This window comes from Phyllostomus hastatus, unplaced genomic scaffold (genome assembly GCF_019186645.2).
Source record: "Phyllostomus hastatus isolate PE091 unplaced genomic scaffold, TTU_PhHast_1.1 phas_contig_86, whole genome shotgun sequence".
Lineage (NCBI taxonomy): Eukaryota > Metazoa > Chordata > Mammalia > Chiroptera > Phyllostomidae > Phyllostomus > Phyllostomus hastatus.
The window spans coordinates 88,278,491-88,294,462 of record NW_025333977.1 but is presented as its reverse complement, the minus strand read 5'-3'; the positions used below and the strand labels follow the sequence as shown (position 1 = coordinate 88,294,462).

Here is a 15,972-nt window from a genome sequence, read left to right as displayed (position 1 = left end):
CTTTCAAGGCACTGTTTGGAAAAGGAATAAAATAATGAAAAAAATTACTTCCTTTAACACTATTATAGCTTTCCAACGCCTTAAGAAAGAAAGGGGCAATTGAAGAAAAGAAATAAAGGAGTTGAAATTTTAGCAAGATTTAAAGCCAGGATTCTACTTGAGATGAAACCTCTGAGAATGCTAAGAGACTCAATAACAAGAATGTTTATGATCCACTCTTATATTCCTAGACTATGCAATACTGAGGCAAAATCCCCTCTCATCGCCTGTCCCCGCCCATTACTATAAAAACTCCAGTGAAGATCTTGCACTGATGACAGTCTGGGAGCCAGTATAAGTGGTGCAGAGGAGGTGGAGAAGCCAAAGAAGCAGGAAGACAGAGCAGGATGATATAAATCGCCAACCCCTTCCACAAATCCTGCCCCCCCCACCCCAACAACAAAAAAATCAATACTGAAGGAGTATCCCATGTTAGGGTAAAACTGCTCTATTTGAATCTTAAAGGACAATGGGACACCTGGACAGCTGACACTGTGGTTACACTAACACAGCCAAACTCACTCAGAGAGGAGTACTGGCCATATATGTAGGCTGTAGTTGGTACAAATCCAGACATCCTGAGGTCGGCAGACACTGTGACCACATGTACTGACCAACCTGGGCTGTGAGTCTGCCCTTCTGAGAGCTTCAGAGGCTGCTAATTAGCAGGGCTCCCATTTCTGGCCATTCTGTCACTGACTGGCTTTTCTCATTAAATTATTGTGCCACTCAACAGACATAAACCTGTTGGATAAACCAGTATCAAACTCTACTGAGTCACTAGATATGTTACTGAAATGTGGTGTAGTGCACAAAGTTTTATAAAGTTATATTTTCCTATTTTTGATAATAAATTCAGAGATGTTTAAGGAAATGATAAATCCAGGATTAAAAGAAAGGCATACCTTAAAATGCTAGCATTAACATTAATATAAAAGGCTTGCGTTTTGTCACTGTTTTTCTTTAAGTCTGCTAGGTATTTTCTACATGAACTTCTTTAAATGTCCACTTGATTCTTTTTTTAAAATGGAAATATCTTTTCCATTATAGCAAATGAAGACCACTGTAATCCTCAACTCTAATTATATATATCTTTGTATATATATACCTACCTCAGTTTATAAAGATTAAATGATTCAACTTATGTAAAAAAAGTTAGTGTCTAAGTATGTATATTAACTACTTTTTTCTTTACACACATACACAAACATATACACAGGTAGAAAAACAGAATCCCTCTCAATAAATTATGGATATCTTTTCCTATCAATACATTCTTCTAAATGGCTCTATGGGAAAATAATTTAATTCCTTATTAATGTCTATTTAGTATAGCTATGTATCTATTCTATTTGAAACACTGCTGCTATGAATATTTATTCATACTTTTATCTTCACTTCTGACTTTTTTTCCATTACATAAACCTCATACCCATACACACATACAGAATGGAAAAAAGAGCTAGGCCTTGAGCTGTGCTGATACATATAGCAGAAGAAAAAATAAAGCCTAAAGACTGAGCAGGAATAGCTAATGAGGTAAGGAGAACCAGGTCAGTGTCACGGCTAGGGTACCAAATGAAAGTGTTTCAAGGAGAAAGAATGAGTTGATAGCACCAAATAATGAAGAGCCGCCAAAGAAAATGAAGAATAAAGGGCTGTTAGGTTGGACAATTAAGACTGGAGAAAGCTATTTCATCATAGGAATGGGACAAAAACCTAGGCCACAAGATGGAGATGAAAGAAGTATGTAACTAGTAGTCTATGATTTTTTAACAAGCTGGTATAATGGGAAAGAAAAACAGAACAGCAGCTTTATGAAACAGAACTCATGCAAGTCACATTAAAAAAATAGTGAGAAATATTTATTCATTTAAAGAGCTGACAGTTAACCTGCAACTGTTTTAAAACTTAACATCTGGTTCCTATTTTATTTAAATGAACTTCATTCTAGAACTATAAAAGTTTAAAGAAACAATGTTGAAAAGTTGAATAGGCCATGTGCACAAGTTGCATACATGAAAGTCATTCTTAAATCAACTACTGCCAGAAAAAAGTTTAGACCACATAGAACTGCATCTGTTATTTAAAATATAATTAATAAGAGAAAAAAGTCTGAAACTTTTTTAATGGGACGAGTATTCATTTTAATTATGCTCCAAGATGTTACAGAGCTGGAAATTAACAAATTTCAATCAGTATAAAATAGTTTGTCAATATGCAGTCATTAATACAACTCAGGTAAATGAAACATCACTTCATACAAGGCTCAAGTAACTCTAAAATCTATCTTAATTCACGCATGTACTATAAAATGATAAATACTTAAAAATTACAATGCAAGGGGAAATATTACAAAATATACAATTGCTATAGATCCTTGTATGAAAGTTCCTTATTTTTAAAGTTCTGCCTTAGGGAATAATACCATGTTACATATCAGAACTGAAAATAAACTGTTCGTTGAGGTTAAATGCTCAACAATATACGGATGTACTCTAAAACACCGTGTCTGACAACAATCAAGAGAGAAGATGGCATTCAATGGTGCTGAGAGAAAAAGAGGGGAGTAATCAGTTGTTATATGCTGATTTCTGCTGAAATGCCCTCACGAAACAATTTATAGAACTGTAGAAGAAGGAAAAAAGAAAGGAACCAGTCACAGCTTTCTATAAAGGATTTCCAAATCAGCACAAACTCAGCAATTCTAAAAGGTACTATTCCCAATGCTCTTTACTTTTCAACACTTTATATGAACTCATTGTCATATATCCACGTTTTTTCCCTAATTTCTTTGTAAGCGTTTACCAAGCACACTTTCTGTTTTCTATCATCTAATGTACAAACCAAGAGGCAATAAGCAAAACAAAAGAATCTACCAGTCAGGTCAGTTCTAAATGCACACATTTTGGTTTAGATATTAATCATGAGATTTAGGCATATCCATCCCTCTTTGGCACACATTCCCACTTCCCCTTACTTATTGACACCATCCTCAATTGTGAGGCAGTATGAAGTTTTAAGATTGTTTTTTGCTGTTGGCAAGCTGCTTTTTGTTAGGAATCATTCAGAATGCTTGCTCAGGATAGATTTAAAAAATGTGATCAGTGAATTACTGCAACCCATCACAGTGGGTTTCTGCAGACAGCCAGGAAGAATTTACCTTACAGACTCACCTCACTTATTTCACAAGGAGGAAGGATGTGTCTTAAAAAGAAAAGGAAAATGATTTGATTTAAAAAAAAATACAGTAAAATACTAATACTGTAGTAATACCGGGGAAGGGAATGCTTGTAGCCAACCTACCTTTTGGGAAAGTTTCTGTCATAAAAATCAATCTTTATCTCCCATTGTTTTTTTGCGCAAGATTAACAGTCCTTTTACATTAAGAAGGGCAGAAAGCCACATAAATACTTCTCTTCAAAGATAAGAAATTTCTTTTTGAAATGAACATTACAGGAAGGAGGAAAGGGTAGAGAGAGTTCATTCAAAGAGGTCCTCAAACATGCGTTGTCCCATTGCTATGTATGCTTCCTTCTCCTCCGGTGTCATCTGTGCCACCAGCTCTGGCCGCTGGCTCACTTCACTGTAGGAGAATGGACGACCAGCCACCATAACAATGGGGTCATCTGCTACCTCCTCAAACTCATCATCCTCCTCGTCCTCTTCTCGATGATGCACAGCCACAGCTGCTGAACGAGGGGGAGAGTCATCATCTGACTCACTGGTCTCACTCTCTGAGTCACTGCCATTGGCAGTGGTCACAGGAGCAGCCGCCCCCACTGAGCCGGAAGTGGCAGAGGGGGTCTTCTTCTCGTGAATGAGCAGTGCTCGCATAACCTCCTCGTTGTCATCCAGCCCTGCACGGCCTTCTTCGCGATCTTGAAATGCATCTATATCTATGCCACCTGGGAGGAAAAACCCAGCAAGTCAATATCTTTAAAATATAAGAGATATTGCCTTATAATAAAAAATATATTTTAATGCATTATATTAAAACTTACCATAATATTATAAAATAACACTGATAAGACTTCATTGACTCTATTTTAGAGCTGCTGTCCATAATATATTCAAACTGGTTATCACAAACTGGAACTTAAATAGCATAATGGTTAAGTACATGGGTTTTAAGAATAATACAGCCTGGAATCAAATACTGATTCTTTCATATGTAAGCTGTGCCACCTTGGTCAAGATATCTAGTCTCAAAATTTCAGTACCTGTTTCTATAAAATGTGGTGATTCAAGCATCGACCTCCTAGGGCTCTGGAGAAGAGCATATAAAATAATACCTATGAAAAACCACATATAGTAGCTGCCATAATAGGAAATCAAAATATGGCTCCTCGTTTTGCCCAGGGTAAAAGCCAAAGGGATATAAAGTCCCCCACTATGTGGGACCCCTCTCTCCCACCAACACGTCTTTTCGTTCCTCTTGCTCATTCTGCTCTACCCACAGTGGCTTCCATGGCATTCCCTTACACAATACACACAGTCCTACCTCAGGGCCTTTGCACTGCCTGTTCTCTCTACCTGGGATACTTACATCTATCTTCCTCAGGCCTTACAAATCTTTTACCTTCTTTTAATTTACTTCTGTATTCCCAATACTCTATTTTTCCCCATAGCACTGATTTTCTTTAAATTTTTAAACTTTTTTTTATTGTTGTTCAAGTACAGTTGTCTCCATTTTCCCTCCACCACTCCCCCTGACCCCAGCCATCCCCACTTCCCACCCTTGATCCTACCCCCTCTTTGGTTTTATCCATGTGTCCTTTACAGTTGTTCCTGAAAACCCTTCCCTCCTTGCCTCCATTATCCCCTCCCACCTCCCCTCTGGTTACTGTCAGTTTGTTCTTTATTTCCATGTCTCTGGTTCTATTTTGCTTGCTTGTTTGTCTTGTTGATTAGGTTCCACTTATAGGTGAGATCATGCTTTTCTAACACCATAAATAACCTATGTCTATTGTCTTTGGTACCCTCTCCCTGCATGGTGCTCCACAACAGATATTTATCTTTTTTTATTCAGTGATATATCCAAAGCACTTAAAATAATGCCTATCACTTGTTAGGCACTAAATAAATATTTGATGAATGGGTGAAATATATGGCAGTTTTAGCCTCCTGAAGCAAAGTAAGCACACTTTGAACTCTTTATAAAAGTGAATCTGATATCACGAATGAAGCTTCTCTCACCATATAGCTCCTATCTATCATTCTGTGTAAACATCTTCCCTGATATATTGAAGATGACAACGTAAGACAAACATCTACATTCTATATTCAGAAAATAATAACAAATATACTGCCATTTAAAATATATAACAGGATTAAAAGTGTTATGTGGAACTGACTCACTGATTCAAATCCTGACTCAACACTTTTTAGCTGTGTGATTTCGGCCAAGTTATTTCATTTCTTTCTGCTTCGATTTTCTCAAGTACAAAAGGGAAAAAAAGTATCTATCTCACTGGACTGCTGTGAGAGTTAGCGAATCTCTGTGAAGTGCTTAGAATAGGCCTGGCCCTTAGAATAGTGTTATCAATCTATTATCATCACCATCAAGAGAAGGCTCACAAATCATCAAGCCTGGCTACAGGTGAAATTAAAGCATCTTCTCATTAACATATCAGAATGGATTAGCTGCAATCCTGGACATTCAAAACAGTCTATAACTCCTGAGATGAAATATTGGACAGACAAGGGAATAGGAAACAGGAACTGAGCAGTTAAAATTTTAGGTCAGACAAAACAGGCTTTTAACAAAACAGATGTAAAACTGAGAACTGAAATCTAACCTAACAACCTTAAAACACTGCCATGACTTTAAAACACTGCCAAAGACTGAACCTCTTTCCAGAGCCCTTACTGACAGTGCAGGAATTAAAAAAAAAAAAAAAAAAAAAAGACAAGAAATATATACATGAGTCTCTAAGGCAATCATTGTTTCTTTGAAAATTTTCCAAATACCTTAATATTACAAAAATAGTATTTTGACTAATGTTTAAAATAAATATAAAATGAGGGGGAGAGCAATTTATCTTTGTAAACTAAATGAAATTATTATCTAAAAGACTTCTGACAAGGGTCATGAGAGGGATGGAAAAGGTCAGAAAAGATTTCTGACAAAGGTCATATATATGTATATATGGATGAAAAAGTGGTAGATCTAGTTCCACACTGGCAAGTATAAGAAAATCTACCTCTAGTTAAAATAATCTCAAATATACTGAAAGATGTGGTCCTGTCAGATACAGGGCAGAAGTTGTTTTGTTTTGTTTTTAAAAAAACCCTGCATATGTTTCTAAAGTTGTTATTCTTTTTTCTTTTTTTTTAAGATTTTATTTTTTTTAGAGAGAGAAGGGAGGGAGAAAGAGACAGAGAGAGAGAAACATCAATGTACGGCTGCTGGGGGCCAAGGCCTGCAACCCAGGCATGTGCCCTGACTGGGAATTGAACCTGCGATGCTTTGGTTCGCAGCCCGTGCTCAATCCACTGAGCTACGCCAGCGAGGTCTAAAGTTGTTATTCTTAATATATTTCCAGAACCAAAGCAAAACAAATTTTCAGACAAAAACCAAAAGGATATTGGAAATAAAATTGAAATCACTGATGTGAATCCATGTATGAACAACATGTATTCTGATCAGTAGGTCTCAAGCAGGGTACATCGTGATTGGAGATTGTCCAGAAAAGGTGACTAAAATTAAACAAAACTGTAGGTGGAGGTGACTGGCGGGGAGAGGACTTATCTGTAAGGAGGGTAAAATCAAAAGAAATTAGAACTTTCTGTATAGTAATGAGGACATGGTTGAAGTCTATAAAATTCTGAAAGACATTAAAATGACTTGATGTCTGAAGAAAATTAAGGGCAGACAAGTAAGACTAGTAAGACTCAATTCATACATTCACTAGATAAAACTTAATGAAGACAAATTTAGATATGACAGCTTGTCCTATTTTATATAGAAAATAATATTCACAAAATTTAGTTGGGTAGGCTAGATGTCTTATTTAAGGTCATCTTAATACTGGCTAACAATAGTTTTATTCGATTTTGTTTCTAAATTCAAAGAAAAGAAGGTGTGGTTGTTTCAAGAATAGGCAAAAAGTCAAAGTGGAGAAAACAAGCCCATTAAACAGCTGACTGCTTAATTACTATATAATCTAGAATAACTGAATCAAAATAGTTATGATCATAGCCAACCTAATCAGTGGGAAGGAGGAAGTATGAAGTATGGTTGCCAAAAACAAACTTTTTTTCCTAATCAGAATAAAAACACCAAAGAGGTAACATGTGCTTTTATTATAACTATTCAATTCCACACTACTTTTACAACTCTTAGCAGACAGAGTAAAGAAAGGCTAATTGTGAAGGGAAAAGAGGTTAGAAGAAAGGCCAAAAAATAAAGTGGTTTTCAGTTACTGATAAGTCTTTACTGCTGAAGAACCATACTCAGCTGTCATGTTATAACGATACACAGAGGTGTGCAGATGCGAATGCTGTGGAATTCCAACCAGAGACACACACTCCCTTTCATCTCTGCTTCCCGGTTTCTGAGTAAACTTTGTTCATAGTCTTAACCTTCCATTTTCTTTTTTTCTTTTTTAAATATGGAACGCTTCACAAATTTGTGTGTCATCCTTGCACAGGGGCCATGCTAATCTTCTCTGTATCATTGCAATTTTAGTACATGTGCTGCCGTAGTGAGCACTAACTCCCAATTTCTATGTACTTCTAAATCCTCACCCCCCAAAATCTTTGAATCCTGTAACTTAAGACTAAAATCTAAAAAGTAAAATCTTACAGTTCTCAGACTTATGCTTATTATGCAATTCTTTTTTTGTTACTTTTATATTATTTTTAATTGTACTTTATTGTTTATGCCATACAGTTGCCCTCGCTTTTTCTCCCTTGGCCCACCTCCACTCCCTCAGGCAATCCCCTCACCATTGTCCATGTCCATGGGTCATGAGTGTGTGTTCTTTGGCTGCTCTATTCCTTGTGCTGTACTTTATATCCCCATGACTATTCTGTAACTACCAATTTGTTCTTAATCCCTTCAACCTCTTTCATCCAGTCCCCCTTATTATGCAATTCTTAAACCTTCAGTGCTCACAGAGATTTCTAAAATCTTCTAGTACAAAGTTGCATCAATCTTCATGAAGGTGAGGATCCTTGATCCTTTCTTTACTCATCTGGTGTCTTACTATGTATTTCAGATGGCACAAACTTCTCAGTATTTATGATATAACATAAAAATCTTGGACTAGTGTATAGTTATTGCTCCCAATTCAGAGAAATAAAAGTGCATATAAATTAGGGCCACAAAAGAAAAAAGAAGAGATGAATTTGGCCACCTTGAACACAACAGCACTTGTCCAAATAAATTAAGAGAAAGAGATGGCTATTTCTTAAATCTACGAATGGAGATTTAGGAGCAGTTCAAGATGGAAGTATAGGAGATCCTGACCACACTTCCTCCCATGGACACAAGTCTACAACTACATATGGAAAATATCCTCTGACAAAGACCTGAAAATTAGGTGAATAAAGCCTCTACAATGAAGAATAAAAGGACAGCATCAAGATAGGTAGGGGGTAACCCAGGCCTTGGGTGTGGTGACTCAGTTGGTAAGAGTCATCCTGTACACCAAAATGTTGTGAGTTCGATCCCAGTCAGGGTGCATACCTAGATTGTGGGTTTGATCCCCAGCTGGGGTGCAAATGGGAGGCAAACAGTCAATGTTTCTTGCTCACATCAATGTTCCATCCTCTCCCTCCCTCTCTGTCATCAATAAAACCATATCATTGGGTAAGGATTTAAAAAAAAATGATGGGTGGGAGGCAGAGACAAGGTCTTGCAAAAACAAAAAACAAACAAACAAACAAAAACAGAAAATACCACAAGTGCAGTTATCCACATTTGGGAGAGATCCTGATCCTACACAAGAGACAAACCCCAAAACACAGCTTTGAAAACCCATGGGAAATACATCCAGGAAATCCACAGAACTGTGGGGAACAGAGAACCTGCACTTAAAGGACTTGTGTGCAAACTCACTTGCCCTGGGAACAGTGCAAAACTACCAGTTGAAAAGTATCTAGACCATATAGGAAGGAAACCTACTTACTAATCTTAAAACATCTGCCAGAGAAAAAGAAAACTTGCAAATTTCCTTGGGAATGGAGACACTGGTAGGTACCATTTCTGTAATCTCCTACTACCTTGCAAATGTTGGCGCTGGGAGGCACCATTTTGGAACTCTCCTTCTAACATGTTAGCACAGTTGGGCATGCCCTCATGAGAGCCCCATCTACCCTCAGGCAGCAGCTGATGCATGTTTTAGCCAGGCCAGTTGATAGCCCTACCCTCCACCACAGCACTTCAGAAATAAGGACACACAGATACTGAAAGTGAAGGGATGGTGAAAGATACTGCATGTAGAAAGCATATTACTGTTCGTTGAGATCTTGCTTCCAGGCATATTCTCTGCTTGACTCAAACTCTTACAAAAACTTTTTAAAAGATATTCCATGGAAAGAGAAAGGAAAAAAAAGCTAGGATAGTTATATACATTTCAGGAAAATAGACTTTAAAACAAAGACTGTGATAAAAGACAAAGAAGGGTACTACATAATGATAAAAGGGTCAATATAGCAAAATGATATAACATTTATAAATTTATATGCACTCAGCACAGGAGCAACAAAATATACAAAACAAATATTAACAGACCAAAAGGAGAAATTAATAGCAATACAATGACAATAGGGGACTTTAACACTCTACTTACACCAATGGATAGATCATCCAGACAGAAAATCAATAAGGAAACATCGACCTTAAACGACACATTAGATAAGATGGATTTAATAGCTATATACATAACACTCTATCCAAAAGTAGCAGAATACCATTCTTCTCAAGTATACTTGGAACATTTTCCAGAACATCACATTAGGCCACAAAATAAGCCTCAATAAAGTCAAGAAGACTGAAATCAAATCAAGTATTTTCTCTGATCACAATGGTATAAAACTAGAACTCAATTACAAAAAGAAAATAAAAAAAGACAAAACTGTGGAGATTAAACAACATGTTACTGAATAATCAAATGGTTATCACAAAAAAATACCTGGAGAGAAATGAAAACACAAATACAACACACCAAAATCTACGGAATGCAGCAAAAGCAGTTTTAAGAAGGAATTTCATAGCAAAAAGGCCTACCTTAAGAAATAAGAAAATCTCAAACAATCTAAGTTTATACCTAATGGAACAAGAAAAATAAGAACACAACCCAAAGTTAGCAGAATTAAAGAAATAATAAAGACAGATCAGGGTGGAAATAAATAAAATAGAAACTAAAAAGAAATTAGAAAAGATCAATAAAACCAAGAGCTGGTTCTTTGAAAAGATAAACAACTAACAAATCTTTAGCTGTATTAACCAATAATAAAACAGAGAAGGTTCAAACAAACAAAATCAGAAATGAAAAAGAAGTCACAACTAATACTACAATACAAAGGATCATAAGAGAGTAATATGAACAATTATACACCAACAAAATTAACAATCCAGAAGAAATGTCTACAAACACACATTCTTCTCAGACTGAGTCGTGAAGAAATAGAAAATCTGAGTAGACTGATTATCAGTAATCAGTTAGGATTACCAGTAATCCAAATACCAGTAAGGAAATTGAATCAGTACTCTAAAAACTCCCAACAAAAGTCCAAGACCAAGATTCACTGGAGAATCACTGGTGAATTCTATCAAATATTCACAGAAGATATAATATATCTCCTTCTCAAACACCTTCAAAAAACTGAAGAGGAAGGAATACTTCCAAACTCATTTAATGAGATCAGAATTACACCAATACCAAAACTAGACACCAAAACAGCACAAAAAAATTTATAGACCAATATCTTTAATAGAGATGCAAAAATCTTCAAATATTACCAAACCAACTGAACAATACATATAAAGGACCACACATCATAATCAAGGAGGATTTATTCCAGAGATGCAAGGATGGTTCAACATCTGCAAATCAATCAATGTGATACTCGACATAAACAAAATAAAGTATAAAAATCATCTGATCATCTCAATAAATGCAGAAAGATAAACTGACAAATTCAACATCTATTTATGATAAAAACTCAACAAAGTGGGAACATACTTCAACATAACGAAGGCCATATGTGACAAACCTACAATTAACATCATACTCAACAGTGAAAAGCTGGAAGCTTTTTATCTAAGATTAGAAACTGACAGGGATCCCCACTCTCACTATCCTTATTCAACATAGTATTAGAAGTCCTAGCCACAGTAATTGGGCAAGAGAAAAAATAAAAGGCATCCAAACATAAAGGAAGTAAAACTCTCACTATCTGTAGATAACATGATAATACAGGGTAGGCAAAAATAGGTTTGCAATTGTGAATACACAAAACACAGAGTTTGTTATTGTATTATTATTTTTTAATTATTGTATTATTTTTCATATGAACAACTGTAAACCTATTTTTCCCCATCCTGAATATAGAAAAATCTATTAACTCCACCAAAAAACCATTGGATTCAATTCAGTGAAGTTGCAGCATACAAAATCAATGTGCAGAAATCTGTGACATTTATATACACTAATAATAAACAATCAGGAAGGAAAATTAAGAAAATAATTCCATTTACAACTATATCAAAAAGAATAAAATATTGAGAAACAAATTTAACCAAGGAGGTGAACGACCTGTACACTGAAAACTTAAGATACTGATAATATAAAGAAGATGCAAATAAATGGTAAGCCATTCCATACTAATGGACTAGAAAAATTAATATTGTTAAAATGTTCATATTATTCAAAACAATCTACATGTTCAGTGCAATCCCTATCAAAATTTTAATGGCATTTTTCACAGAAATAAGAAAAATAATTCCAAAATTTATATGGAACTATAAAAATTCCCAAATACCAAAGCAATCTTAAGAAAGAAGAACAAAGTTGGAGGGAGGTATCAGGTATCTCCCTGATTTCAAATTATACTACAAAGCCACAGTAATCAAAATGATATAGCATTTGCACAAAAACAGATATACAGATCAATTAAAAAGAATCCAGAGTCCAGAAATAAACCCATACATATATGGACAGTTAATTTATGACAAAGGAGTAAAAAAGATAAAAAAGATATAATGGAGAAAGAACAGTTTCTTCAAACAGTGTTGGGAAAACTAAATAGCCACATGTGAATAAAAATTAGACCACTATCTTATACCATACACAAAAATTAACTCAAAATGAGTTAAAGACTTGAACATAAGATCTGAAACCATAAACTTTCAAGAAGAAAACAGACAGTAAGCTCCGTTACATCAGTCTTAACAATTTTCATGGATCTGATTCCAAATGCAATAGAAACAAAAGCAAAAACAAATGGGACTACATCAAAGTAAAAAGCTTCTGCACAATGAAGGAAACCATCAAAATGAAAAGGTAACCTACTAAATGGGAGAGTATATTTGCAAATCATATATCCAACAAGGGGTTAATATGCAAAATATACAGAGAATTCATATAGCTCAACAACAAAAGAACAAAAAATCTGATTAAAAAATGGGCAGAGGAACTGAACATTTTTCCAAAGACATACAGATGGCCAACAGGAAAATAAAAATATGTTCAACTTCACTAATAATTAGGGAAATGCAAATCAAAGCCACAGTGAGACATCACCTCACATCTGTCAGAATGGCTATTACCAAAAAGACAAAAAAAAAAAAAAAAATAACAGGTGTCAGAGGGAATGCAGATAAAAGAGAATTCAGTACACTGTAGGTGGAAATGTAAATTGGTGCAGCTACTACAGAGAACAGTATGGAGAGTCCTCAATAAATTAAGACTAGAACTACCATATGATCCAGCTATTCCATTCTGAATATTTATCCAAAGAATACAAAAATATTAATTCAAAATGACATAGGGGAAGGGGGTTGAGGGGAGGCTGAGAAGGGTTTAGGGGGAAACATATGGTGATGGACAGAAACTTGGGATGGTGAACACAGTGTACAGATGGTGTATTGTAGAATTGTGCACCTGAAACCTATATGATTTTGTTAACAAGTGTTGCCCCAATAAAGTCAATAAGAAGGAAAAAAAGATATATCTACCCATATGTTCATTGCAGCATTATTTAAAATAGCCAAGAAATGAAGACAATCTAAGTATCCATCAACAGATGAACAGCATATATACATAATGAAATACTACTCTGCCATAAAAAAAGGAAATCTTGCCATTTGTGACAACAGGAAAAAGACAAATACTATATGAATTCATTCATATGAGAAATCTTAAAAACAAACAAACAAACAAATAAACAAATAAAACAAAAACAAACTAACAGATACAGAGACTGGCAGTTACCTACCAGAGTGGAAGGAGGTTAGGGGGCGGGTAAAATGAGTGAAGGAAGTCAACTGCATGGTGAAGGATGGCAACTACACTTTAGTGGTGATCACTCTGTAGCACATATGGATGCAGAAGTATAATGTACACTGAAATATATAATGCTATATACCAATTTACCTCAATAAAAATATAGATAGGTTTAAAAGCTGTCTATTTGTTTCTTCAACTAAGTGTAAGAATAATGCAAGTATATTGTTTGGTTTTAATGCTTATTACTTAATTTCCTACTTCTTGCTATAAGGCAACAGTTTTGGAAAACATAGAGTGGATTACCAATAAAACTAAGAACTACCTAGGCAATTTCCCACTAAATCAAATTCATTTTCTACTGAACCCAGACATGCTCATTTAATGACTTCTCTTACCTTCCTTCATCTCTTCAGAACTATATGCTCCTTGGACAGTGCTCTCTCTCAACCAAATGGGTCTCTCTTTGGCAGATTTCCCCTCCAGTGAGGCCCGATGAAGATCTTCTTGGTCATCCATGTTAATGACAACATTCTGAGTGTATAAGTCCTCATAGGAGGGACCTTTGGTGGCCCATGCTTCCCGGTGGTGCCCACCTGCCAAGCCAGCAGCTCCAGCAGTAGCTGCTGCACGGTCCTTGCTATATAAAAAGATTAGAGGAAGGCAGGAGGAAAAATATTAAAGTCTTGGTGTTGGAAAAGGAGGGCAGCTGCACATGTGGTTACTGAATGAATGCTAGCTAGCAATCATGTACACAAGCTTTAACAATTTTGAGAAACTGCTCTTATATCTCACAGTGAAAGTTGCATGGGTTATAAGAACACATCATATTTATGTTTAAGTTCTTCAAACAGTGGATCAGATCATCTGGTGTATATAAATGACTGAGGTTTAAGATGCTGCAATAAATCTACTCAATAAGAGGACAGACAGTCTGGTGGCATAATATACTTGAAAGACATTAGCTGGCAAAAATCGCTTCCATGTACATCTTCCATGTACCTTTTTCCGTACCTTTTACTGTGTTCCTTTCAGTGTCCACTGCCTGACTCTTTTGGCCCCATGTTTCTCCTTTATTTCTCTCCCATTTTTCTCTAAATGTTTTCCATGAAACATTAACTGTCATCTGGTGTGGAGTCCTGTCTCATTCTAAGCCTAACCAATACTTCTTCACTTGTCGTTAGATCCTGTACCACTTCTCTCTAATGAGTCACCATTTTTTCTTCTCTTTGATCCTACTTCATTTCTGCTTATTCCGTTGTTCTTCATCTCCTCCCAGGCCCACTTATATCTACTTGAGCTTTTTGCCTCATGCTTAGTTAAGTTTCTTTGATGGATAGCTCTGTCAGTGTATCTGATCGGGTCATTTTATCTCTCCCTCAGAACACTCTGTTTCTGATCATATTTTGGAGGTTATCTTAAGCTTATTCCATTCCTCTGGTTCTTTCTCCCTCTGGCTGTCTACAGGCCCACTGCCACTTTTGTTATACAAAAATGCTCTTTCTCCGGTTGTCCAGTTCAAACTGATTCAGTCATTTAATCCATGTCTGCCAGCTACTGCCTCTAGTTACACCTAGGGCTGCTATAAACCTCCTTTCCCATAGCCTTTATACCAGTTATTTGCTGTCCCACTTTAGGCTTATTAGGTATCTCTCTATACCCAATTTATTTGTCTTACTATATTATAAAGTCTTACGCTACAGTTGCAAATAACTGGTTTCTCTCTCTTTTCTTTTTGCATTTATCTAATGTTATTTTTGCACTATTTACTATGCTTGTCTCAATTTAGTCTTTATCTGTCCCCAGTCATTATCTTTCCATCTTCCAACAGTTCTGATGTCTTCTAAAAGGCTGTGTTTCTGTCATCACTATAATCTGACTCCACTTACTCTGGTGCGAATTGAGTTTTTGAATTTTAGTCTCCCTCAAGCATTCACCTTTCTTTCTCTTCTCTTCTCCCTTGACCTAATCTATATTTATAAATTTATGTGCTTACTTTACATCCTGAGTCTCTCCTCTTTCACCCTGTTGTCTCTGTGACTCCTCTGAATGTCACTTCTATCCTCAGCCAACATCCTTATCTTGTAAGGAGCCTATTCTACATGCCTGTTTGCCCCTAAATGTGTCTCCCTGAGCTAGAAATATGCTTTTTTAAAAAAATATTTTACTTATTTATTTTTGGAGATAGGGAAAGGGAGGGAGAAAAACATTAATGTGTGCTTGCCTCTCACATGCCCTCTACTGGGGACCTGGCCTGCAACCCACGCAGTTGCCCTGACTGGGAATCAAACTGGCAACTCTGCCTTGCAGGCGGTGCTCAATCCACTGAGCCTCAACAGCCAGGGCCCATATGCCTTTTCTGTCTCTTTCCATACGCTCAATGCTTCTCTAACTATGACCTAGTCAACTACACCCGTGGTCCTTTTCTGTGTCTCCTTTATCTAGACTCTTAAATGCTTCACTCTCTCTCTGAAGC

General features: G+C 36.1%; 1 protein-coding gene and 1 non-coding gene across 3 annotated transcripts in view; both read right to left on the bottom strand.

The window, feature by feature from the left end:
• Positions 1-2,161: 2,161 nt before the first annotated feature.
• The window catches only part of GTF2E1 (general transcription factor IIE subunit 1), a 47,237-nt gene continuing 33,426 nt past the window's right edge, over positions 2,162-15,972 (bottom strand). For both annotated transcript variants that reach the window (XM_045852030.1, XM_045852031.1), the window contains exons 4-5: positions 13,895-14,136; positions 2,162-3,947 (exon numbers count right to left, since the gene is read on the bottom strand). In XM_045852030.1, coding sequence (XP_045707986.1) covers positions 3,523-3,947; positions 13,895-14,136 — 667 coding nt within the window. In that variant the 3' untranslated portion in view covers positions 2,162-3,522. The remainder of the gene's footprint in view (positions 3,948-13,894; positions 14,137-15,972) is intronic.
• On the bottom strand, positions 7,650-7,756 carry LOC123827679. Its single transcript, XR_006787320.1, has one exon. It is a non-coding gene; the product is annotated as a U6 spliceosomal RNA (small nuclear RNA).